At 41.4% G+C, this 27,489-nt stretch overlaps 2 protein-coding genes across 3 annotated transcripts in view; both read left to right on the top strand.

Annotated features, from left to right (window-relative positions):
* The window catches only part of GLB1 (galactosidase beta 1), a 224,857-nt gene that overhangs the window by 34,586 nt on the left and 162,782 nt on the right, over positions 1 to 27,489 (top strand). For both annotated transcript variants that reach the window (XM_087713003.1, XM_087713002.1), the window contains exon 2: positions 23,189 to 23,358. In XM_087713003.1, coding sequence (XP_087569129.1) covers positions 23,189 to 23,358 — 170 coding nt within the window. The remainder of the gene's footprint in view (positions 1 to 23,188; positions 23,359 to 27,489) is intronic.
* On the top strand, positions 2,931 to 4,136 carry TMPPE (transmembrane protein with metallophosphoesterase domain). The gene is given in 7 exon segments (XM_087712156.1): positions 2,931 to 3,162; positions 3,165 to 3,256; positions 3,258 to 3,747; positions 3,750 to 3,905; positions 3,908 to 3,971; positions 3,973 to 4,053; positions 4,055 to 4,136. Coding segments are annotated over 7 exon segments (1,197 nt in total).

Below are 27,489 nucleotides of genomic sequence, written 5' to 3'. Positions count from 1 at the left end.
TCATCTAAGTATACCAAACAGCACTTATATAAATGCTCATGTAGCACTTCGTAATTGCATAAATACTGTAGGGGCCCCCTGTAGCCCAAATGGGAGCACTTTGAATTGATAGCATCCAAGAGGGGTGTTAAATGCTGTTTTCCATTTGTCTCCCTCTTTAATTCTGATACAGTAGTAAGCCTCTCTTAAATCCAGCTTTGAATTTTTTTTCCCTTTAGCAAGGTGTGTTAGCATGTCTTTCATGAGGGGGAGTGGGGTACATGTTCTCCACACTGATCATATTTAACTTCCTAAAATCTACACAGAGACACTAAGAGCCATCTTTTTTTCTCTCTAAATAACACTGGGGCTGCGATTTTTGGTCAGGCTGGCTCAATGAAACCCCTTGCTAGGTTTTTCTCAATGAATGTCCTCAGTTCTTCCAGCTCCCTCAGAGACATATTATACATCTTGAGTTTAGGGAGTCTGGCACTGGGTAGGATTTCTATCGCACAGCCAGTGTAGTGTGTCTGTGGGGGGAGAGCTCGTCAGAGGCTTTTTTGCTAAAAACCTCAGCCAAGTATTTGTATTTAGGTATTCCCTGGGTTGGCATAGTGTAAGTGGGCATTGCTGTTTCTTGGTGCTCTGCCCCCTCAGTTTCTTTGTGTGGATTCTCAGCAAAAGTCACGTGCATCTGAACTCTTATGGTGCTTTGTTTCCAATTAATTTTGGGGTTCTGTTTTTTCAGCCATGCAAGACCCAAAACTAGTGGCCATTCCATGCCACTATAAATGTAAATATTTCCTTGTGGCTTCCAATACCTATTTGTAGAGGCTCAGTGGCAAGTGCCCACCCCCCTGCTATTGACCCACCTAGTTGGCAAAAATCTGTGGGGCTTTTCAGCTTCCTTACATTAATCCTCAACTTTCTTACCAGGGTTGAGCTGGTCAAACAGCAGGTGCATCCTGAGTCCACTAAAGCAGAGATTTTTATTCCCCTCTCCCAGTTGGGGATAGTCTTAGGGGGAGGGAAAGCAATTTAATTGGTTTGCTTACCAGTGGTTCATCTTTTGGATCACTTCCGGATGAATATGGTTGCTCCTGCTGAGTAGCCGAGGTTTCCTCTTCAAAGAGGGCAGGCAGTGGAGATTCTACCATCTCCCTGCTGCTCAGGGCCATCTCCTTCCCATGCTGGCCAGGTTTTGTAGGTTTTCCCTCTAACGGACGCTCTGATTTCCTAGCTGGTTCTTGAGAACGGTATTCTGCAGCTCGGTTGAAGTTTTCGGAGAAGATGCTGTTTGCAGATTGAAAGGGTCTTGCTTCCATTGGGTTGGGCATTTCTTCCACATTCGCTCGATACTGTTTCCTGGCCATGTTGATCTCTGCTTCTTCTGCAGTGAGATACCACTCATGTAGATGGTTCAGTGCACCTCGGGCCACCCAGGCATTGTAGAGGTCATCATTCAGCCCATTCTTAAACCAGCTTACCAGGATATCTTCTGGCCAGTTCACATGACACGCCAGGTCTTGGAATTCTTTGGTATACTCTGTCACTGGCCGGCATCCCTGCTTCACAACTTTAATGCAGTCACATGTTTTGTGATCTGGAGGGGGGTCCTCGAAACGTCATAGCAGGGCCATCATGAAACGGTCAAAGTCCCGCAGTTCTGGTGCATCAACATCATGTAGGGTCACCATCCATTTGGCAGCGGCTCCTTCCAGGGCTAGGGTAACCACTCGCACTCAGCATCCTTGGGTTTGAAAATCACACCCATATTCTTTCATGTAGGTGAGCAAATGTGCCACAAAGAATCCCAATTTTGGGGGTTCACATCAAACTTCACCCCAAGAGAAGGAGTTTTTCTTTGTAATTGCAGGTTTCAGGGTTGGTTGGGAGCAGCCCCCAATCCATGTACCAACTGAGGGGGAGGGTTTGCTGTGTTTTTTGCTGTTGCTGCTATGCTATCTGCTTGATCAGCAGGGCCCAGAGTGGGGTAGCCACCTCCCTGCATCATCTGCAGCTGCCGCCCTTCCAATGCCTTTTAGTTGCTATTCTGGCTCCTCCCGGATGTTGAGATTTTCCAAAATCTCCATTACCAACTGGGTTACATGTCTCTTCAGAGGATCCTGTATCAGTGAGTCTTCATTTACCTCCTCCTGGTCAGAGGGGGCTTCTAGCTCCAATTTCCACCCCGGTTTTCAGTTACCACGGGTGAGAGTGACTCCTCTGGTCCTCTCATTTCAGCCTTCTTTCATGCCGATGACAAATGACCAATGGGGCTTTTTGGGGTCCTCCAGGTTCACCTCTCCTACAGTGTACATGGAGCAGGTCTCTGGTTGGAAGGGGTTGATGTCTCCCTCCAGCATTTAGCTTCCCCTTGTTCGCTGTTGTGCTCGGACATGATTTGCAAGGTCCCCTCAGTAGAGCAAATGTTGCTTCTCTGGGTTGACCGTTTTGCAGAGATGTTACTTTATATAAGGGCTCCTCTCCTAACTTAAGAAATTGAAAAGTTTTTATTAAGAAGAATGGAAGCCACTAAAGTCAAAGCAACATCTGAATCTTCTTAGGCAATGCAAGTAGAATTAAAGCAGTAGAGACCCCATCCCATTTGTTAGAATGCGGATTCTAGCCAATACACAGGTGTGAAGATGTTTCCTTTATCAACTGCCCTGAGAGCCGAATAAACATAAATTCCCATGGCTATCTTCTGTTACACAGTAAAGTGCAACATTCCAGATGGCCATCATAAATGTTCCCCCAAAAGATGATGGGATCTCAGGTATTTCGGCGCCAGGAAACCAGTTGTAAAATATCAATTGCCACAGGCACTGCTAATAAATTGACTCCAAGACTCCCTCCTCCCAACTGAATAGCAGTATCACTATTGGCGATCTGACAGCCGTGTCATCAGCTAGTAGTAAATAAGAATCTGGAAATATTTAGGAGTAGAGATGATCTTCAACCAGCTTCCATTTGAAGCAAAGGTTGCTGCTGCTGCTGGAGCTATCTTTTTCTCCATGTTAATATCACAAATATATCTGACTGAAAATATTGAGGTGACAAGATTAAGATGGCTACTGAAGTTGCAGATGGTGTTCTTTATTAATGTCTTAATGGTCATAGGAGCCCGTCACAAATGAAGAAGTATAGTGATTGTGTTCTACAACTCATTCTCCTTCATTTTATGAAAAACACTATTGTTCATGTCGTCATTTTGCCATACTCAAGTTTTTTCACACCATCATTTCTTATTGCAAAAGAGCCTTATTTTTTTTCCTTTAACAGCATTTATTTATCTTGGAAGCTACATCATTCTTATTTTCTTTCTCTTCATTGTTGGTTCTTTTAAATAGCTTTTTAAGCTCATGAGTCAAAGAAATGCAGAATTAGGTAGTATCAGTAAAATTGGTAAATTGGGAAGGAATCTAGCAGCTACTGTAGCTGTAGGATTGACTGTTATTGGACTCATCAATGCTCCCCAACCTTGTGCAGTAAAATCAATAGCAATTACTATTCATAAATTACCTTTGTCCATGAATAATCTTAAAAGAATTTTGCTTTCTGATATTCCTTTGGGGCCAACCAGTGGAAAAACTAATCTCCAGATGATTGTAAAAATAGTTAAAACTTTAAAACCAAGTTTCACTGTGATTGTTGGTGATCAGACAGATTCTGAGGTGAAAGGCCTTGTCCATGATATGGAACTGCTTGGCCATCTTGATTCCCCATTGGAGGCTTATTTTGTCACAGGGAATCATGAATACTATATCTCTGGTTTGAATGTCTAAAGTCACTCAATATTCACAATGAGCATGTGAAGATCACGTCCTACAAAAACAGCAATATTAACTGGTTTTGTCTGGCTGGAGTTGATGATATTGAAACAAATGTGTTACATAACATCGACCATGGAGTGAATTTGAAAAAGTATTAGAAGGCTGTAGTACCGACCATGCCTATCAGCTGCTTGCTGCAAAACAGGCTCTTCAAGATTAGTCAGATAAGTTTGGTTTTGTCTGGGCACAAACACGGAGGAAAAATATTTCCTCTGCATATTGATGTTTATTATTTATCTGTTTTTTGTTCGTTTATATAAAGTTGGACAAAACATGCTGGTATATGCTGCAGGTGTCAAACTCAATTTCATTGAGGGCTGAATCAGGGTTGTGATTGACTTTGGGGTGGGCGGGATGGGTGTGGCCAGGGTAGGCATGGCCAGCTCCCACTGCTGTTGTGCTTGCTCTCCTTGGCCAGATTGCTCATGGTGTGTGTGTGGGAGGGCAAAGTGTGTGGGTCAGAGGAAGGCCCACTCCCTCTCCTTCCGAGAGCTGGCTTTGTAACCAAAGCATCCTCAATGCTAGGAAAGGTCAGGAAGAGGGGACCAGGGGATGGCAAAAGGGCAGCAGGGCTGCTGGTGGCCAAGTGCTAAGGGAGACTTCCCTCAGATTCTCACTCTCTCAATATAATCTTCCTTCCTTCCTTCCTTCCTTCCTTCCTTCCTTCCTTCCTTCCTTCCTTCCTTCCTTCCTTCCTTCCTTCCCTCCCTCCCTCCCTCCCTCCCTCCCTCCCTCCCTCCCTTTTCTTTTTTTCCTTTTCTTTCCCTCTTCATTCTCCTTTCTTCTTCCTTCCTTTCTCTCTTCCCCTCTCTTTTTTATTTGTCTTTCCTCTTCTTGGATGCTCAAATGCAAAAGGAGAAACATTTCCCGATGTGTCCTTGCCTTGTGAGCAAATGCCATTTTTGCTACCGCTGTTCCTCTGAAAATAAGACCGTGTCTTATAATTTTTTTTGCCACCAAAAAGGCACTAGGTCTTATTTTCAGTGGGCGGGGATGTCACCTCACTTGCCTGTGTCGCACCTGGCCACTTTTTCATTATCAGAGGCCTTCAGGAACTTCTTCATCCGGCAGGGCCAGCAAGGCTTTCCTGAAAGCCTCTGTAGCTAATAACAAGGCCAGCAAGGCCTTTCCTGAAGGAAAGGAAACTGTCAAAATGATGGCTGTGCTAGTTGACCAGAGCTCCTCTGTTTTGTGCAACAGCTTTAGCATTTCAGAACAGAGGTAGGTTAATTGCTTTTCTATTAATACATAATCCTTAAAAGGACTCTCCTGTAGGGACCCTGCCATGGTCTAATTCAGACTGGAAATATAGCAAAGGAAAATATTTTCCCCACTTGCTTTGTCCTGTTTTCCCCACTGGAAATGGCTGTTTGCAACACATGAGGAAGGGATACTTTCCCAAAAACTCACAATTCAAGAATACCAATGTGCCATTTGTTAAGTGCACATCAGGTATCTCAGGGTGGGAAGCCTGGGGGAGCCTAGTGATAGAACAGCCCTCTCTCTAGGCCTCCCCAGTCCACTAAGATACCTCATGCTTCTCCCTCCCTTCCTGCCGCAGGAACTCACTTACCTCGCAAGTATCTGTCTCCTCTCTGCTGCGGTTTCTTTGCCTTTAAGGAAGGGAGAGGAAAGTTGGCTTGGAAATACTTTTCATGCCAAGAATGGATACTCCTGGATGCCATAATATCATGCAGGTTGAGGCACCCATCATCTTTTGCAGAGTCAGGGATCCACAAACTTTATTCTCGGCATGAAAAGTGTTTGTGGTGCCAGTCTTCTGCTCCTCCCCTCCCCAACTACTTTCCACTTAACTACTTAATGAGACCTTGTGGTCCCACAGAGCACAGCTGGATGCAAATAGGGCGTCTGCATGCACTTGGGGCACTTGGAGCGATCTTTGTGCGTTGGAACTTTTATTTTGGGAAAGTGACTCTGAGCTCAGACCTTGTGAACTGAAATGTAAAAACAGAAGTTCCTCCCTCTCACTTGCTCTTTTCCCTTGTATGCACTTCTACGGCTACTTAGGGGGGGTCCACCACATGCAGATAAGCAGGACAGGCAATTGGGCAGGGAGTTCTGATGGGGCAACCACCAGGACTCCTAAATGCTAATTGGATGGGGGTTATGAATTTAAGAAAACAGGTCCTGGATCGGATCTTGTGAAAGTTGATCTGCAGCCAAACTGCATTTGCAGATTCTGGCAGCTCTCCTACAAGGCACACGAACGTGACATTGCATGCAGCAATTAGGGAGGAGGGGAGTAAGCCCCTTCTATAGTCCGCAGCACCATGGTACCCCCTAGGGTTGGGCTTATCAAACAGCAGGTGCACTCTGAGTCCACTAAAGCAGAGATTTTTATCCCCCTCTCCCAGTTGGGGATAAACAGTCTTAGGGGGAGGGTAAGCAGTTTAATTGGTTTGCTTACCAGTGGTTCATCCTCTGGATCGCTTCCGAGTGAGTATGGTTCCTCCTACTGAGAAGCCTGGCTTTCCTCCTCAAAGAGGGGAGGGGGTGGAGATTCTATGATCTCCCTGCTTCCTGCACTGGCCATTCTGATGTGGATGAATTCATTCATTTAGCACTTGTTTGAGCCTTTCTGCCGTAATTGCTGCAAATAATTTATAATTGCAATTTAATAGTGAGATTGGTCTATAGTTTTGAATTTCTTGTGCGTTAGCTTCTTTAGGGATGAGCGATATTACTGCTTCGATCCATGAGTCAGGAACCTTGGCTTCTCCTAGAACTTCATTAAACACCAATTCCTCCAGTATTATTTGGTTATATTTATATAGCTCCACCACAATTCTGTCTGGTCCTGGGGTTTTATTGTTCTTCTGTTTCTTCGGAATTGATTCTACTTCCACTGTCATTATTGGCCTGTTTATCACCTCCCTCTGTTCTTTCGAGATTGGATTCATCTTTCCTGGGTTTTTAGGTATTATTTTATCTTGGTTTCCACTGTGGCATCCTGCATGTATAATTTTGTGAAGTATCCTTGTATAATTTGCTTCTTTTCTTCCGATCTATGTTTAATAATTCCTTCTTCATCCTTTTTTCCTCTTTTGTTTTTTAGTCTGTATGCTGGCCACTGTCTGGGTTTCTTGGCATGTTCAAAATAATTTTGTTTTGCCGCTTTAATTTTCCGCGCTAATTCTTTTTGGGTTATTAGATTGATCTTATGTTTTATCATCTCTCTTTTTTCTTCTTTGGGTTTATTCTGTAGGTCTTTCTGTAATTCTGCCTCTACTTCACTGAGCTCTCTTTGCATACATTCTTGTTCTTTTTTTTTCTATTTTTTCTTGCTGCATAAGCAATCATGAGTCCTCTTATGTATGCTTTCGTGGTGTCCCAGAGGTTTTATAGTGAAGTGTCTTATTTTTTGTTGACCCTAAGGAATAGTTTTAATTCTTTCTCTAACATTTGGGTGTATTCTGTCTCCTTTACCAAAGTTTGGTTCATCATCCATCTTTTTTTTCTTTTTTGGCCTTTCCATTTTAATTTTATTGGGTTATGATCCACCCATTCGTTGGTTTCTATTTCATTTTGTTCTAGCTGGTTTTGTAAACCCAATGATGTCCAAGCCATATCTATTCTTGACCAGGACTGGTGGGGGTTTGAATAAAAAGTATATTGTTTTCGTGATTTGTGCATCTTTCTCCATATATCATGGTGTTTATATTCCATTGCCATATCAAAGGACTTAAGTAGTGTGTTTTTCTTAGTCTTATTTTTTACTTTCGTAATCCATCTTTTTGTTCGCTATTGCATTGTAGTCCTCAATTAAACAGTTGTTTTCATAGTCTAATTCATTTATTTTATGAATTTCCTGTAAAAATCCTCTTGATTCTGGTTTGGGGCATATATTACTATTAATGGAATTGGTGTTTGTGTTGTTTCTAAATTAATCATTAATAATCCTATATTATTATTATTTTCCTTTATATTATTCTTTTATAATCTTATGTATAAAAATATATGCTTTCAATGATAACAATCCTTTTGTTTAGTATTCAATTACATCTTTATCAATCATGATTCTTCTATTTCATGAATCGACTCTCAGTATCTTGGTTTGGAGCTGGCGATGATGAAGGTGTCATGGAATTTTCACACAGGGATGAAAACATCTCCATCTTTTCTGAGGTCTCTAATACTCCCTTTGGATCTTGGCTTCTATTTTCTATGATCTTAAATTCATGCAATCTCTTGTTCTCTGGGGGGGGAGTGAAAGGCTCAATTATTGGGGAGACTAGGTTTATAAGTGGCTCTGCTGTATCCAGTTCTTTCCTTGGGAGAGCACCAAAAGCGTTAATGAGGCCAGCTTCTGTGCTGTTAAATGTCTCTTCTCTGTGCAAGATTGGTTGACTCCCACTATCATTCTCTTTCTTTTCCAAGGTTGAAAATGAGGCGGTGTCATTCACCTTGAAGGCTCACATGTTAGTTATTAAAGGGATAACCCTTTCCTCATCAAAGACTCTGATGGGAAAGATTTGGAAGGAGGCTAAAAATGCCTTCATCTTGAATAACATCTGAGGTATGGTGGACTGTTTGAAAGACAGAAGGATCCGCTTCCAATTTGGGGCCTCAGGTAACCACTCCACAGCACGGAGATCAATCATGCCCCTGTGACAGTGAAGAAGCTGGCTTAGGGAATTTAATATCGCACTTCTGGAATTCCAACGTCCATAATTAAGTCAGTTCAAATGGATTCTAAAAGCAATCCTTTGTGTTTGTAGCAAGCGATGTGATTGTTGTGATTGAGGGAGGGATTCTTTCCTGATTTCTTCTTTTTTGATACCTTTTCCTCTCGATACCTTGTCTGGGGGGGGGACTGTTTTTTTGAGAGGGCTGTCTCCTTTTATCTGTCTCTTTAACTGTTTTTCTGGGTCTTTGTTCTATTTCCTTTCCCTTATCCTGCGAGTGGGAGTTAATCAAATCTTCTGCCTGAGCTTTAGTGGGAGTTCTTGGGGCCCGATATTGCATTTGAAGAAAAACAGCTAAATCTTTTTTCAGTGACTCTACATCATGTTGGATGGCAATTAATTGTTCAAATATTGAGACCACCGTTTGCGCTGTGAGAAGGCATTGCTTTGCCATAAACTCGGTTGAATTTTCCCAGGGTAAACTCTCCATACTCTGAATTAACTTAGACTCAATAAAGGAAGTTGTTGGGCTAGTTGTTTGTGATAAAATCTGGCAGACATTTTGTTCCCCCTCCACCCGATTGGAGAAGTCTAATAAATGCTGATTTGCCATATCTTTTTGCCAGTCCTGTTCCAATCTCTCCAGATTGTTGGGGCTGGGGGGGTTAGTTTTACTTACAGATCTCTTGCCAACAAAGAGCTCCTCAATTCGTGGTTGTTTTGCTGTCTTCACTGAAGGAAGAGATCCTGGGCTGGTGCCATGGTGTTTCTTTCTTTTTCCCATGCTTATTTAATTCTTCGGCAGCAACAAAAGTTTTTGTTTGTATTATGTTCTGCACTGTTATCTCCATCAAGAAATGTTAATTAGATAAAAAAGAATCGGGTAGGAGTACTAAAAATTGATAAAATAAAATAAAACCGGGCGGCATTACTGCAAACACGCTCCAGCTGCACCGGCTGCAGCTCCACTTCCGCCTATATGACATATTCATTATATGCAAAGCAAGATGGTTTAAGCCGTGATTTGTCATAATTGTGATGATTATGGCTTACAGCTCATGAAAACCCCAAATCCACAATCTCAGAAAATTAAAATATTGTGAAAAGGTGTAATATTCTAGGCTCAAAGTGTCCCACTCTAATCAGCTAATTAAGCCATAACATCTGCAAAGGGTTCCCGAGCCTTTAAATGGTCTCTTAGTCTGATTCAGTAGGAATCACATGTAGGAATCATGAGAAAGATGGCTGAGCTGACAGTTGTGCAGAAAATCATCATTGACACTCTCCATAAGGAGGGAAAGCCTCAAAAGGTAATTGCAAAAGAAGTCAGATGTTCCCAATGTGCTGTATCAAAGCACATTAATAGAAAGTTATGTGAAAGGGAAAAGTGTAGAAGAAAAAGGTGCACAAGCAGCAGGGATGACTGCAGCCTGGAGAGGATTGTCATGAAAAGGCCATTCAAAAGTGTTGTGGACTTTCACAAGGGGTGGACTGAGGCTGGAGTCAGTGCATCAAGAGCCACCACACACAGACGGATCCTGGACATGGGCTTCAAATGTCATATTCCTCTTGTCAAGCCGCTCCTGAACAACAAACAACATCAGAAGCGTCTTACCTGGGCTAAAGAAAAACAGACCTGGTCTGTTGCTCAGTGGTCCAAAGTCCTCTTTTCTGATGAGAGCAACTTTTGCATCTCATTTGGAAACCAAGGACCCAGAGTATGGAGGAAGAATGGAGAGGTACACACTGCAAGATGCTTGAAGTCCAGTGTGAAGTTTCCACAGTCTGTGTTGATTTGGGGAGTCATGTCATCTGCTGGTGTTGGTCCACTGTGCTTCATTAAGTCCAGGGTCAATGCAGCCGTCTACCAGGAGATTTTGAAGTACTCCATGCTTCCTTCCGCAGACGAGCTTTATGGTGATGCTGACTTCATTTTCCAGCAAGATTTGGCACCTGCCCACACTGCCAAAAGCACCAAAACCTGGTTCAATGACAGTGGGATTACTGTGCTTAATTGGTCAGCAAACTCACCTGACCTGAACCCCCTAGAGAATCTATGAGGCAGTGCCAAGAGAAAGATGAGAGACATGAGACCGAACAATGCAGAAGAGCTGAAGGCTGCTATTGAAGCATCCTGGTCTTCCATAACACCTCAGCAGTGCCACAGGCTGATAGCTTCCATGCCACACTGCATTGAAGCAGTACTTGCTGCAAAAGGGGCCCAAACCAAGTACCGAGTACATATGAATATGTATACTTTTCAGAGGTCTGATATTGTTCTTTGTACCATTCTTGTTTTATTGATTGTAATATTGTATGTAATATTCTAATTTTCTGAGATTGTGGATTTGGGGTTTTCATGAGCTGTAAACCTTAATCATCACAATTATGACAAATCATGGCTTGAACTATCTTGCTTTGCATGTAATGAGTCTATCTCATATATTAGTTTCACCTTTTAAGTTGCATTACTGAAATAATTTTGCTTTCCCCAGAAGTAGGATGTTTTAGCCAATTTTTTAAAGATTTGACAAGAATATAATGTAGTTATAATTTCTCTATAATTTCTGTACAACTTCCCAATATCAGGGGTATTCCACAGAACATTATCCCTGGTTTGACATATCCCAGAGGTATCAAACTCAAGGCCCATGGGCCAGATCCAGTCTGCTTGGTCATGGCCATTTCCCACGGAAGAGAGCATTGCAGACGATGACATCTACAGTGGCTTATCAGATCAAATTGAATTACTTATGAGTAGCGGTTGTCTGGAGTAGAAGAGGGTGATTTCATGACGTTTCCCTTTTCCAGAGAGATTTTGCCAGCCGGAATTTACTTTCTAACTGCCAATCTCACCATTGTGCCATCTTTGTTCCTTCAGAGACACGTAATATGCCATGAATTTTCACCAGCAATAGTTTGTATTTCTTTTTATCTATTTAACTGTAACATTTAAATAAATAAATTTAAAAAAATTAAATCCTAAAAAAAAAAAAAAAAAAAACCTTAAACCAAAGTTTAGTGTGCGTTTAATGCTAATGCCCAGTCAGAAATCTGCACAGCATTTCATTTGGTAGCAGTTCTTCCACATTTCCATTTCCTGTTGATCATCAAAATATAGAGATGATGAGGATACTGGACAAGCTGGCCACAGGTGGCTTCTCCTGTCAACAGATGCCAAGGAATTCCACTTTTCACCGAGGCACTCTGAGAGATGAAGTGACAGAAATGCCACAGCATCAGCAGAACATCTTCCATCAGTTATGTTTAGGCTGATTTCAGTCCTTCCATCCCTTCAGTCTGTTGTGAGACGTTTGCTAAACATTTTGCGATATTAATGAAAGAAGAATGTTCCAAATGGGACATAACATGCAACTTGAAATGTACCTGGAAGCAAACAGGAAACCAGGGCATCCTTTGTCCTATTGATGTAATGCTTCTGAAACAATTCTTACTGTTGCCCCTGCAATTTTGCAGATGGAAAGCTCTCTACAGTAAGGGGAAGCCTGAAGAAAACCCACACAACCTCTCGCTGCCTCTACAGGTACATTCAGTATGGCTACATAACTAGACAAATACAGATAATATGAAATGGTAACAAAGAGATGAAAATACTAAATCTGTACTGCCTTCTAGTGATTATCTGGATTTTTAGAGATCAGATATAATAACCCTATTTTTAACTCAGGCAGCAACGCTGAAATAAAGGTTAATATCTTGGTTTCTCTTAAAAAAAAATGAATATGTCATATATTAGTTTTACTTTTTAAGTTGCATTACTGAAATAAATAAATTTTGCACGATATTCTAATTTTTCGAGTTTCACCTGTATGTTCAAGCTTCTAGCAAATCTAATGTTGGCATCTGCCCAAGAAAAAACATTAATATAGAAGGCAGTTTTATTGATATCATACATTATCAGAGCCCTTACATTTGAGAAAAAGGATACACAAGAAATATAACATTTCAGACATAACAACATCACATTTTAAATATGAATATAATAAGCTTTAGGTATTTTTACTCTGCGAAGCCCATGTTTTAAATTAGTGTTTTAAAACTTGCATCCCCAAATAATAGCATTTTTCTTTTTTTAAAAAAAAAGCAGATGCTGTTTATAGTTATTGCATTTTTAAAAGCTTATTCTATTATTTTAATACAGATAAAGGAAAATATAAAAGAAAAAAGTGCACACACAGAGACACAGACATACATTCAAAAAGATTTCCCCCCTACAAATGTCAGAATGATTTCAGAATCTCTGAATAATTTGAAATTTGATTTGAGGGAAAAGGGCATGCCCTCAATTCTTCAGAAGCTAAATATCATGAAGCAATCCAATATATTTGCTGCCCTGTAGATTGACACAGAAAAGGATCTGTGCAGACCTGAGCCTGAGGATTGCACATAACTCAAATCCTTTTTGGTGACCTTTAAACTCAGTAGATGCTATTTTGTGCTTTGTTTTTTGTGAAATTTAAACTATATAAATATGTAAATTTCCTTCAGGCTTATCTCAAAACCCCACTTCCCCAAAACAACTGTTTTTACCTTAAAATCCCACTCCTTCCTAGACTCATGCTGTAGCCCTCAACCCTGCCCTTTGGTGACGTACAGTATTGTTTGTTGAAAAATTGAACTGATTAGACTCTATTGACTTATTCTGTCAGCACCTCTCCATTAGATAATTAGGAAAGAAAGACCACGAGACTCCATGTGTGGAAATCAAGTGTACTTTTACTAATTATAAATGATTAAAGGCATAGCGAAGCGAAATCTGAATATTTAGGCGCGAAAGCGATTGATATATAGAATAGCCCATTCCCCTCCCCTTGGCATCACAGTTACAGTCCAATCATAATTCTCCCAAGTGTCAGGTGCAAGATAACTTCAAAAGGCATCACGAAGATGGAATGTCGGTGCCGTTAGTCCTGACGGGAAACTCCCACGCATGCGTAGTCCGATCAGCAGCTGAACTCCAGAACCTTCCTCCAGCACAATGAGTAACCCCTCCCAAATACCATGCCCTCCCTCCCCGTTTCATGGCAGCCGAAGCAACAGCAAAGCAGAGGCTGACATCCGGCCATCCCCCGGAAAAAGGCAGTCAGGCCTGGAAAACGAGAAAACACAAACAAACAGACGAACAACAAAACACAGAAGAGAAAAGAGGGGGGGGGAGGAAAAAGTCAAGGCTTGTCAGGATAAGCAGAATAAAACTGTTGAAGCAGCCGGGGGGCACGAACATGGGACTTGTCAACCCATTCAGTATGAGATGGAGGAAAATGCTTCCAAGCCACTAAGTACTGGATTTGATTACATCGCCGCCGAGAGTCCAGTATCTCACGAACTTCAAAATGACGTTCACCATCAACCAACAGGGGGGCAGGCGGAGGGTCGACAGGCGGACGTAAAGTAGAAACACGAACAGGCTTAATGAGGTTAATGTGGAACATGGGATGAACACGGTTGAGATGCTTGGGCAGCTGCAAACGAACCGAAACAAGATTGATGATCTTGATGATGGGAAATGGACCCACGTACTTAGGCCCCAATTTCTTCGACTTTTGCGTAGTTTGAAGGAACTTTGTGGACAAATAAACCAGGTCACCCTCCCTGTACTGATAAGGTTGCGCATGGCTCTTATCAGCTTGTTTCTTATGAGCACGATGCGCAGCATCCAAAGTAGCAAGAGTCAAAGGCCAAACGTGGCTCAGACGTTCGCTCCACTCAGCGACGGAAGAAACTTGTGGTTGTTCACGAGGCAGCTCAGGAATAGGAACAAAATCCTGACCAAAAACAACACGAAAAGGAGTGAAACCAGTGCTGCTATGGACAGAATTATTGTAGGCCACCTCAGCGTGCGGTAGCAAGTCCACCCAATCATCTTGCTGATAATTGATGAAACAATGTAAATATTGTTCTAAAACAGAATTAGTCCTCTCACAAGCCCCATTAGTCTGAGGATGGTGGGCGGAGCTTAGTCCCTGGGCGGAGCCAATGCGTTTAAGAAATTCCTTCCAGAAAGCAGAAGTGAACTGGACACCCCTATCGGAAATGATGCGATCAGGCACCCCATGCAAACGGTAAATGTGGGAAATGAAGAGTTTAGCCAGTGCCTTTGCAGAAGGAATCTTGTGGCACGGAACAAAATGAACTTGTTTTGAAAATAAGTCTGTAACCACCCAAATGACGGTGTGCCCCTGGCTCTCAGGAAGTTCAACAATGAAGTCCATCGAAATTTCCCTCCAAGAGGCGACGGGGCGGGCCACGGATTGAAGTAGGCCTTGTGGCTTTCTAGGTAGCCGTTTAGCGGCTGCACAGACCGGACAACTGGCAACATAAAGTTCAATGTTCTTTTTCAAAGAGGGCCAACAAAACTGTCTCTTCACCAGGTGTAACGTTTTTACGAATCCAAAGTGACCCGCCAACTTAGAATCGTGAGCTCGTTGGAGGACGACGAGACGAAGAGAGGCTGGGACGTAAAGCTTGGCTCCGATCCACGGTAAATCGTCCCTCATTGTGCACTCATCCTGATGCTGCTGGAACCAGTCATCCTGGGGAAGGGCCCGTCTGAGATCAGAAAGAAAATCCTGAGGTTCCTCCACTTTCGAGCGTGCCTGCTGGCGAGTGACCACTGGAGCCGCAAGGCTGGATGTGGGAACGACAGGCTGAACAATACTCAGTTTAGAGCAGTTGTATTGAGGGAGTCTGGACAAAGCATCAGCCATGAAATTCTTCCCCCCAGGGATGTACTTGAGTGTGAAATTGAAACGGTTGAAATGTTGGGCCCAGCGCATCTGCTTAGGGGATAAGCAGCGTGGTGTCCTCATAGCCTCCAAATTTTTGTGGTCAGTCCACACCTCAAAAGGGTGTTTAGCGCCCTCTAGAAAGTGGCGCCAGGTAGCCAGGGCCCAGCGCACTGCAAATGCTTCCTTTTCCCAAACGGCCCAACGTCTTTCAGTGTCTGTGAGCTTGCGGGAGGTGTAAGTGCAAGGTTGCAAATTACCTTGGTCGTTGGCTTGAAGCAAGACGGCCCCAACAGCTACGTCACTGGCATCGGCTTGGACGACGAAAGGCTTGTCCATGTCTGGATGCTTCAGAATGGGTTCCGCAGCAAAGAGGCACTTCAACTTCTCGAAAGCAGCTTGACGCTCCATGGTCCAATCCAGTGGCTTGCTAGGCTTAGGTTTAGGCCCACCTTTGGACTTCAACAAATTAGTGATAGGAAGCGCAATTTTAGCAAAAGAAGGAATGAACTGACGGTAGAAATTAGCAAAACCCAAAAACTTTTGCAATTGCCTGTGTGTCCGGGGTGCCTCCCACTCAGTGACCGCCTTCACCTTTCCAGGGTCCATCTCAATGCCAGCGGGGGAGATACGATACCCTAGGTAGTCAATCTTCGCCTGGTGAAATTCACACTTGGACAACTTGGCATACAGTTCAGCGGCCCTGAGTTTTTTCAAGACAGTATGGACCAAAGCGACGTGTTCGTCATAAGTCTGAGTGTAGATAAGGATATCGTCCAAATATACGATAACGCCTTTGTAAAGGTGGTCATGCAAGATCTCATTAATTAATTGCATGAAAACTGCAGGCGCCCCCTGCAGGCCAAAGGGCATCACTCGGAACTGGAAACAGCCGAGGGGGCAGTTGAAAGCAGTCTTCCACTCATCCCCCTCCTTTATGCGGACCTTATAGTACGCTTCTCTGAGGTCCAGTTTAGTGAAAATGCAGCCCTTCCCCAATTGGGCTAACATGTCCTTCATTAACGGCAACGGGTAGAGGTTTTGGGCTGAGATCCCATTCAGATTCTTGAAATTAACACACAGTCTCAGGGAGCCATCCTTCTTTTCTCTGAATAATACGGGTGCAGCTACTTTGGGTCGTGCTGGCTCGATGAAACCCCTTTCTAAATTTTTATCAATGAATTTTCTCATTTCCTCCATCTCTCTAGGGGACATGGAATATATTTGGGGCTTAGGAAGCTTGACACCGGGCAAAATGTCGATGGAGCAATCAGTAGGTCTGTGGGGCGGAAGTTTATTGGAAGATTCTTCACTAAAAACTCCTCTCAGGTCCCAATACACTTTTGGAATCTTTTCCTCTCCTTCAATTCTCTCCTGCCCTCTGGCGGCCAAAGCAGAGCTGCAGCTAACAGGCTCCGGGGAAACGCCCTCCCCTTCTGGAGGTGTGCTCGTGCGAATGCGCAACCATCCCTCCCTCCAATTTATGCGAGGGTTCCATTTTCGAAGCCAGGGGAGGCCTAAAATGAGGGGCCTGTCCATTCCAGGAGCCACAATAAAAGAGATTAATTCTGTGTGGGAGCCCATTTTCATCTCTAGAGGTTCAGTATAGAAGTGGGCTGGGCCACCCCTGCTATGGAGCCATCTATCTGGCAAAAGACAATAGGGGTTTTCAAAGTTTTCAACTTGAGGCCTAGTTTCTCCACCATTGCAGGATTGATCATACAGCAGAAACAGCCCGAGTCAAGGAGGGCGGGAAGCTGCACTGACACCCCATCGGGCGGAACCCTTAATTCTATTGGGATCAGCATGGGGCCTTTGTTTGAACTCACCCAGCGAAGCGAGGCGTCGTCATCGGAGTCATCAGAGGGGCTGGTGGTAGCATCAGCTTCTTCCTCCACGTCCTGCCTGAAGCGCGGGGGGGGTGGTGGCATCAGCAGCGAAAGCAGCTTTCTTTTTCTTTTTGTCCGGGGCCTTGCTTGATCTTCCTTCCCTCTTGGCAGGGGGTGGGGTGGTTGTGGGAAATTTAGCGTGGCACTCTGGAGCGCGGTGGCCCCCCCTCCCGCAACGGAAACATGTGAACGGCTTGACTTTGCCTGTGGGGCCTCCCTTTCCCTCACTTCTGACCCGGAAAGGGGGCTTCTGAGTTGGGTGGGGGAGATCTTGCTGCTCTCTCTCTCTCTCTCTCTCTCTCTCTCATCCTTTGCACGTTGAAGTCTAATTAAATCAAGCTCAATGTCTGCTGCATTTTCATACCAAGCTGTAACGCGCTTAGGAAGGTGGCGATTAACACATTGTTGATAAATGTCCTCATTTAAGCCCAATGCAAATTTATCCAAAAGCGCTTCTGCAGACCATCCTCTCATATAAGTACAGAGGTGTTGAAACTCCTGAATATACTGAGTCACCGGTCTATCTCCCTGTGTGAGGGTCATAAATTTCAACTTCCCCCGTTTCTCAGTTAGGGGGTCATCAAATCGTCTCTTGAACACAGTCATAAAAGCGTCAAAATTCCTCAGGAGGGGGGAATTGCTTTGGTGCAGAGCCATCATCCAGTCGGCAGCCTCTTTCTCCAAAGCAAGCAACACCATACGTACTTTCATGTCATCCGATTCTAAATCGGGCCCATAAATTTCCATAAAGTTATAAACCTGCATAATGAAGAGGCCCAGTTTTTTGGGATTGCCGTCATACTTTACAGTTAAGGGAGGGACTTTTGCCATTCTGCGTCTTCTGGGAGGCCCCCCTGCTCTGGCAACCCTCCTGGCTGGGGGGGGGGTTTGAAGCTGTCTCTGGGTTAGCTTGCTCCCATCCTCCCTCGGCCTCTTCACCCTCCCCGAATCTTTGCATAGAGTACCTTTGTTCAAAGTCCTCCGGTTGAACTCTTTCTCGGGGCCTTCGTTCGGGCAAAATCTGCCCCATTTCAAGTGGCTTCGCCTGAGGTTTTCTCCTGGTAACTCCAGCATCCCAACTTGTGCTGTCCTCCTTTTGTCCCACAGACAAGGACCAACGGGGGGGATCGCAGGGCCCGCTATTTCCAACTCAGCCATTCTCTCAGGTAATGATGGATCAGCAGTTTCCTTTTCAATGTCTTCATCGCTTGCGTGCAAAGACATTGTCTTCATTTCTTCTTGAAAGTACACCCCCCACGGAAGGTTGTAATCTCCTGGTGGGGTGCTAGTGAGATTTCGCTTACTGTCAGCACCTCTCCATTAGATAATTAGGAAAGAAAGACCACGAGACTCCATGTGTGGAAATCAAGTGTACTTTTACTAATTATAAATGATTAAAGGCATAGCGAAGCGAAATCTGAATATTTAGGCGCGAAAGCGATTGATATATAGAATAGCCCATTCCCCTCCCCTTGGCATCACAGTTACAGTCCAATCATAATTCTCCCAAGTGTCAGGTGTGAGATAACTTCAAAAGGCATCACGAAGATGGAATGTCGGTGCCGTTAGTCCTGGCGGGAAACTCCCAAGCATGCGTAGTCCGATCAGCAGCTGAACTCCAGAACCTTCCTCCAGCACAATGAGTAACCCCTCCCAAATACCATGCCCTCCCTCCCTGTTTCATGGCAGCCGAAGCAACAGCAAAGCAGAGGCTGACATCTTCCTTTTGACAATTTCTGCCAACTTAATAAAAAGTGAGGGATGCTTGGGAGCCAAGCTTAACAACATTTTAAAAATTACATGTTTTGTATCCCTCACTGTAATATATACTGGCTATAGATTGAAAATTGATAAGTAACTAGAGGCAATACATTCTAGAGTTAAACCTGAACTGATTCTAAGTTCAGCTTTAACTCATTATATGGGATGTAATAGAGAATTAATGCATGTATGTGTTTATCTCTTGAATGTTATAGAAAGAGAAGGAGATCACATAACAAGAAAAACTGATAGGTAAACTATACATTGCAATTTTGTAAAATTTGCTGAAATAGGATTGTAACGGAGAAGGAGAATGTGTATGTGTCTCCACAGTAAAATGGAGGGCTGTTTAGATTATTATATATGTATGCTTAATTTGTGAATGAGATGTTCAGAAAAGTAATCAAGACATAGTGCACAACTCTAATGTTCATTAAAGCCTTCTGCTAGGAAAGTCTGCTGCCACATTCAGCAAAGGATTTTGTAACTTTTAATGTTTAAAAAATGTATTATGGCCTAAGTCAGTGATGGCTAACCTTTTTGTCCTCATGTGCCAAAATTGTGTCCATGCGCATGACAATATGTGTGTGCATGCCCTCTGTGCACACAACCCCACACACCCCATGAATGTGTGCCTCCCGCGCCCTGTTTGGGCCTAGCAAGCCTCCCTGAAGCCTCCTGAAAGAAAAAATGTGTGGGGGCTTGCTCCGCACCTGCGCACACAACCCTCTGCACATGTGCATGTTACTTCTATGTGCCTATGTGCACACGGCTCCCGCATGTGCGGCAAATGCCCAAAAATCAGCTGGCATTTGTGCCATAGGTTTGCCATCACAGGCCTAAGTCTTTGTAGATCACAGTCTATTTCATCCATCATTTCAGCTACATAATATATAATGTTTTTATATCATGCATCTGAAATTATTATGACATAGTTCTAGGTTCTTGAGATACCATAAGAACCCCTGATATGTATTGCAAAAGTTGTGACCAAAAGCTCCACTATATGTGGAAAAATGGAATGCATTAGTTAAGTTCACTCAACATAATGAGTGGCTAGGTATAAACTGAGGACCTTTTTTAGACTGGACAAAGGTAGGAACCATTATGTAAGGTTTGGAGAAAGGACTAACAATTTTTCAGGCAACAGTCATACTTAATGATTTTGTCAGATATCACAGGTACCAAAAATAACATTTTTATAAAGAAAATTATATTTTCTTATAAATCAGTTTAAAATATGTAGTATTCTTTTTGTGGCTTATTATGATTTTATTTGTATTATTGTTGGAGCTACTTTTAAACATAGTATTAATTGATAATTGATGGAGAAATAAAGAAATTATCTTTTCTTTGGCATAGTGGGAAAGGCATTAGATTAAAATTGTCAGATTTTACAGTGATACTGTTTTATTTTAGGAAACATCTCCACTTTTCCAAAAATAAAATACAGCCCATAATAACTTTTCACAAATATGATAAGATTAAACAAATTTATGACCCATGTCCAGATTGCAGTGTTCCTGTGATTATGAGCTAAACATTTGGACATTTGGCAATAGACTTGCCCTTAGAACTGCAGAAGTATTGCAGCTCCCATACCCACCTATCTCCCCCTGATTTAGACTGCCATGATGGGCCTAAAATAGAGCCTGGTGTCTTCAGCTGTCACTACACCAGGCCTCTATTTCAGTCCTAGTGCTGTCAGTGCCACACAAAAAGCCCCCCCCCCCACGTATTCTCAAAGATATGCAAACCTTGGGGAATGGCACACTTACTTCACTGAAAGCCAAATCTGCTTCAATTTACCTTCTCAATAACCAAGTGAATCAGAAGATCATTTAAAAGCAGTTTATTACATTACCCTGATAAAGTGGGATCTCTCTATGAAAAAGGAAAGAGAGAACCTCGAGCTCTGTTTTCATTCCTTTTTATAATTAACACAACAAAGAAAATGCAAGAGGAAAGTTGATTGGATAGGATAAAAGTAGCCTCCCCATTGCATAGGAAACCAGTTACATGTAGTCAAACATGTTATATATTTGTATCCCATAATATCCTACATGTTCATTTTTAGCATAACAACAACGCTATGAGGTGAGGTGAGCTGAGAGACTGCCCAAGGTCACTCAGATGGCTTTCATAGCTAGGGTGTCACTTGAATTCATGGTCTCCTGTTTTCTAGTCTGGTGCTTTAACCATTAGAACAAATTAGCATCAATGAAGCAATGGCACATAGATGAATCACGAGTCTGGCTCAGACTGCTGAAAAATACTAGGTCTCTATTTCAGACCAATACCTGACATTGCTGCCAAGTGCTACACCCTGTTGGGTTGACTGTAGCTGTGTGTCACACTGCACTACTATTCCATTTTGTACGTGATTTACATGAAATTTCCCAGGGCTCCCCTACCTCTGGAGGTACCCACATGTTCTACTTAATGATCCCTGCAATTGCTTAATGACCACAACTGGGATAGCCAGAATTGTTGTCATTAAGGGAAGCTGCCACGTGGGCATCTTGCTTAAAAATTAGAATGTGTATGACTGAAATTCTGGGCTCAATTGTGGTCATGTGTCAAAGACAACCTGTTTTACAAATTCAGCAAGCCAAATTGAATACTTACAATCTAATTTGGAAAATGTTAATTGAGAAGTTGATTTCCATTAGAGTAGTTTAAATTTATGAAACAGTATCTTACTTTTCATGCCTTTTATTATAAATGTAAATTAAAACAATATGAATAATAAAAATGAATTTAAGTTAATGAAATCCATATATATTTGTTTTAATAAAAATGAAAAAGCAAATGATTTAGAAGATTAAAAGAATATAAGATTACATTATCAAATAAAACTTTTTATGGCCTTTGGGAAAGCATAAAAATAAAATACATAGACTGTAATTATTATAAAACTTTAAAAATGGAATAAAATGATATAACATTTTTTGTTATAGTAACTGTAGGATAAATAACAATGACAATTGCTACAACTTCAATTATAAGTCAAACAGATAAAACAAATGTTTGCCCAAAATTGAGCAACCTGGAAAGATACATTAGAGTGCTGGCCAAATAGAAACAGTGACAGATAGACATTGTGCCCTCTATCAAGGTTATTCTTTAAAATGGGATAAATATTGTCCCCATAATTAGATATAGATATGATAAAGGGAGTGTAACAAAGGAACATATGGCAATTCCAAATAACCATCTCCACATAAGGTCTGCTGAAAGGGATGTTTTTATACTGTCCCACAGAATTGAGAATGATAGTGCATCCAACCTGGCCAAGAGGAAAACCTGATGAAATTTATGAATAAGAACTAAAGAAAGGAAAGAGAAAGAAATGTCCATCTTAGAAGAATTCAGAAACTGTAGGTTTGTACTAGTACTGGAATATTACGGTTTGAAAATCAATACCCCAAATTGATAGTTTAGATGGCTCCTGACATTTTAAAGCCCTAATGGACAGAAGCTTTCCAGAGAAAATTCCAAGGACTGGAGGTTTTTATTAACTTTTGTTAATCGGGTTTACAACAGTCCCTAAGAATCAATGGAACCAGGCTCAAGGAGGAAAAAAAAAATTCAACCAGACTCGAGCACCCATAGAAACCAAACCTGTCTCTAATTGTAAAACAACATTCTTAGTGTATCTTGGAACTACAAATATTGTTCCTATAAATTTGGACTGTATAGCTTTCAGGAAATTAAACTTTGTAAAAATGCAATTTTGAATGCCATAAAGAAGCTGAGAGATAACCTTAGCAAGCAAAAACCATGCAAACTATAGGAATAAAATATTCCTACTTTGACCAGAATTTTAAGACAGCTAGGAAACTTTGCTGGGCCATATAAGAATAATGTGCACTCCAAGATTAGGAAGCCTTGAACTGCACCCCAAGATATTTATAAGAACATGCTTGTTTTATTGCTGCCCTGTTAACTTGCCATTTATATAACCTACTTTCGTATTGTCAAACATTAACACTTTAGCTTTTTGATAATTTACTGTAAGTTGTTCTCTTAGACAAAAGGAAACCCAAGGATCAAAATCCAATTTTTGTACAGCCACTGAATTTATATTAGTAATGATACGTTACATTTTTCCAAAATTTAAATACAGTCAAAATAGGTGTCTGCTGTGGTAAAATTTATGGCACAAATCATCCTGGGGCTGAATGAATTATGTTGAACATTAATGTTAAGGTTAAAATTGACACGATTTCTATTTAACAAGGGTGATTTTTTCACACAATTATTAAATTATATATTGCCCTCCACTGTTTGCAAATTGAAGTTTTTGTCTAAATAATTTTCTTTCATAGGTTACATACCAGAGAAACTTTGAAATTGACTATGCTCGCAACTGTTTCCTTAAGGATGGGAAACCATTCCGCTACATTTCAGGCAGCATCCATTATGCCCGGATTCCCCGTTTCTACTGGAAGGATCGTCTCTTGAAGATGAAAATGGCAGGCCTTGATGCTATTCAAATGTAAGTAACACTGAAACTCTCAGACCCCTGAAGACAGGAATTCACCTGAGATTTATGGTTGCAGTCATTGAAAATGTAGCATCATAAGATGATGATCAGAACTGTCAAATGTTTGCAGTTCAGGTAATAATTATTTTCTTCAATAAAGAATAATCAGAAGATATAGTCTGTGGTCTATATCAGGAGTTCCCAATCCCGTGTCTGTGGACCAACACCGGACCATGGCATGCCAGCAACTGGGCTGTACAAAGGCCCTTCAAGGGATGCAGGCAGCACACAAAACCACATCCCCTTCAGTTCTTGGAAAAACTTTCTCCATGGAACTGGTCCCTGGTGCCCAAAAGGTTGGGAGCCACTAGTCTATGTAATGCATTTGTTTATTTTATTCAGGAACACATTTTATTCAGGAACATGCTTTTGGTAAGCCAAAATCAGTTTTTAACAGATTAACAGAATTGGAAGGGACCTTGAAGGTCATTTAGTCCACCCCCCATCCAAGCAACCCCCCCTACACCATTTCTGACAAATAGCAGTTCAATCTTTTCTTGAAAGCCTCCAATGATGAAGCTCCAACAACTTCTGAAGTCAAGCTGTTATATTGGTGGATTGTTCTCACTGTCAGAAAATGTATCCTTATTTCTAGGTTGAATTTCTCCTTGGTCAGTTTCTATCCATTATTCCTTGTCTGGCCTTCAAGTGCCTTGGAAAATAGCCTGACCACTTCCTTTCTGTGGCAGTCCCTCAAATATTGGAACACTGCTATCATGTCTCCCCTGGTTCTTCTCTTCACTAGACTATTCATGCCCAGCTCCTGTAACCATTTTTCATATGTTTTACTCATTTGTCCCTTAATCATCCTGGTTGCTCTTCTCTACGATTTTTTTAGACTAGAGTCTCAATATCTTTTTTATAGTGTGGTGACCAAAACTGGATGCAGTACTCTAGGTGTGGTCTTATTAGAGCTTTATAGAGTGGTATTAGTACCTCACTTGATCTTGATTGTATGCCTCTGTTAATGCAACTTGGGAGTGCACTGGTGTTTTTGGCAGCCACTGCACACTGCTGGCTCATATTTAACTGGCTGTTCACTAAGACTTCAAGATCTCTCTCACAGTTACTGCTATTAAATCTGGTTTCACTTACTCTGTATGTGTACTTTTGGTTTTTCTTGCCTAAATATAAGATTTTTCTCTACATTGAATTCTATTTTGTTAGATAGAGTCTAGTGTTCAAGTCTGTCAAGATCCATCTGGATCTTGACCCTATTATCTAGGGCTGTGATGGCTTCCCTCCCTCCCTGCCCAAGCGGGCTTCTTGCGCACATGTGGCTTCTTGCGCCCAAGCAGGCTTCTTGCCCAAGCAGTGAAGCAGCAGCATGAGAACTGTTGCCGCCAGGGACAATGGGGTGGTGGTGGTGAGGACAGTCGGGCCGGAGCTTTCCTCCATCCCTGCCAAGCGGGCTTCTTTTTTTTTTGTAAAAAGTTTTTTATTTTTCCTTCCAAATTCATTCTTAAATATACATTCTTATAATTGTTATTTAACATATATCAATTCATATCATTTTTCTGCCTGTATATTTATATTTTGATATTTTCCTATTTCCCCTCCCCCTATTTTAATCATATGTCATCTGAGATATTTATTTCATGTTTTGTTCCTTTTTCTTTCTATTTATATCTTTTTTCAAGCCACTCATAAAATCACCCCCATGTCCTGTAGTATACTGATTCCTCTTTGTCCTTTATTCTCAATGTCAATCTATTCATTTCTGCACAGTCTAATATCTTCTTTTATTACCTCCCCTTCCAATGGGATTTTGTCTGCCTTCCAGTTTTGTGCAAATACAATTCTAGTTGCTGTTATTATTTGTACAATCAAATATGAATCTTCTTTACTATATTTCTCTGGTAGAATTTCCAATAAAAATACCTCTGGCTTAAACTCTACAGGTTTATGTATCATTTTCTCTAACCATGTTTGTATTTTAACCCAATAGCTTTTTGCATCCCTACACACCCACCACATATGATAATACGTTCCTGTCAATTGGTGACATTTCCAACATTTAACTCATTTATCCGTAAACATTTTTGCTAATCTTTCAGGTGTTATGTGCCATCTATAAAACATTTTATATAAATTCTCTTTATATGCTATCGCCATTGTCGGATTTTAATTCCTTTCCCATAGTTGTTGCCATTTTTCTAGTTCTATTGTATATCTAAAGTTTTTTGCTCATTTTATCATATATAACTGTATAATTTTTAATCAGTTTTTCATCTATTCCCATGAGTATCCTATCTAATTCTGAATTTTCCATATTAAAACCATACTCTTTAATATCTTTCTCATATCTTGTTTGTATTTGCATTTGTTTAAACCATCCTATATCAATCTCTTGTTCCTCTAATTCTTTCTTCTGTTTTGGTTTTTCCTGTGCTGTGCTATCTTTGTACCTAATAACCTTTTTCATATTACTAATATTCGGATGTCAAAGCTTCTTCTGTTGAAAGCCACATTGATACTTCCATATAGTGCTTTTCTTTTACTTTTTCCCATACTGCCTATAAACCATTTCTTACATAGTGTCTCTGAAAATAACCATGTATTCTATTTTTCCCATACCACAAAAATGCGTACCAACCCAGTTACATATCGTGTCCCTCCAAGGATAATAACCTTGCATTTCTTAGTAATATTCATTCTTTTATCCACATTAGAGCTTGATTCCCAATTCGGTACACCAAATCCACCTCTAATCCTAGAATCTTGTAGCATTCTTACTTTAATTGTTGCTTTCTTTCCTTGCCAAATATATTTTCCTATTATTTTATTTAGTTTTTTTAAATACTTTTTCTCAGTTTTATTGGTATTGTTTGAAATAAAAATAATATATTCATCTTAATTACCACTATTCTTCCCATTAGTGATAGCTGAAAGTTTTTCCATTTCTCTATATCCACTTCAATTTGATTTCTTAGTTTATAATAATTATCTTCCTTAATAGTTAAATATTCCCAAATATTTCATTTTTTTTACTATTTAAATATCTATACTCCATTATTTCTCTTTTCTGTTTTTCTGTTATAGTTTTCACTAATTTTTTTTTGTTTTATCTTTATTAATTTTCAATTCTGCCACTCCTCCATACTCTTCTATTTGTTCTAGTAGTTTTGGACTTGTTTATATTGGATCTTCAATAATAAATACCAAGTCGTTTGCAAATGCTTGCAATTTATATTCTTTCTTTTTAACTTTCATTCCTTTTATATCTTTATCTTTTTGTTCAAAACTTCTAGTGTCAATATGAATAAGACCCTTGCCTGGTCTCTTTTCTAATTGGCACTTTTTCTGTCATATCTCCATTTACCATCATTTTAGCCTGTTGTTCTTTGTAAATAGTTTTAACCATATTTATAAATCCCTCCTACAAATACATCATTTGCAGTTGCATTATCATGATGTTCTGTCCCAAGCCTCTACAATATATATGGATGCAGACCTGGCTGTCTGCCACAAGTAAGGAGGGAGATAAATAATCCCTTGGCTGGAAGCCCAGAAAGCTATCTATGAAACAAGGCTTGAACTCATGAAATTCTCCCAATCTTTCTCTACGGCTGGATCAGTAAATTGTTGTTTCCTGCAAAATTCTCCTCCCGTTGCCCCACCTATGAGCTCTCCAGGAGGGGCCAATCAGTAGTCACCTGTTCCTATTTCCTTTTTTGACCCTTTTTCCAAAGCTGCTTCCTCCTCCTCACAGCCCTATGCATGGCATCTGAGTCAGGGACAGCCTCCCTCTGTTCTTCCGCACTGCTCCCTGACTCAGATGCCATCTGGTGATCAACAGGCCTCTCTAGTCCCTGCTCTGACTCCGAACACCACCACTCCCAGAGTCTTTCTCAGCCTCCAGGGCAGTCCCATAGTGTTCATCGTTGTCAGATTCCACCAACAGCTCAGCCGGCCACTGTTGGGCCACAACACTATCCCTCACCGCAGGGCCCTTCCTCCGGGTCTGACACTCAGAGTGTGGCCTAGATGGGAATTGCTCATGGAAGGCCTGCACCAAAACAGGTGCGTGCCCGTAGGTCGCATCCTGCCAGGTAAAATCCTCCAGGCCTTCCATTCAATCAG

This window comes from Thamnophis sirtalis, unplaced genomic scaffold, assembly GCF_051295495.1.
Source record: "Thamnophis sirtalis isolate CommonGarterSnake01/CBP01778 unplaced genomic scaffold, rThaSir2_p1.2 scaffold_4, whole genome shotgun sequence".
NCBI classification, from domain to species: domain Eukaryota; kingdom Metazoa; phylum Chordata; class Lepidosauria; order Squamata; family Natricidae; genus Thamnophis; species Thamnophis sirtalis.
The sequence above is the reverse complement of the archived record's forward strand: the minus strand, read 5'-3'. Positions and strand labels throughout refer to the sequence as shown.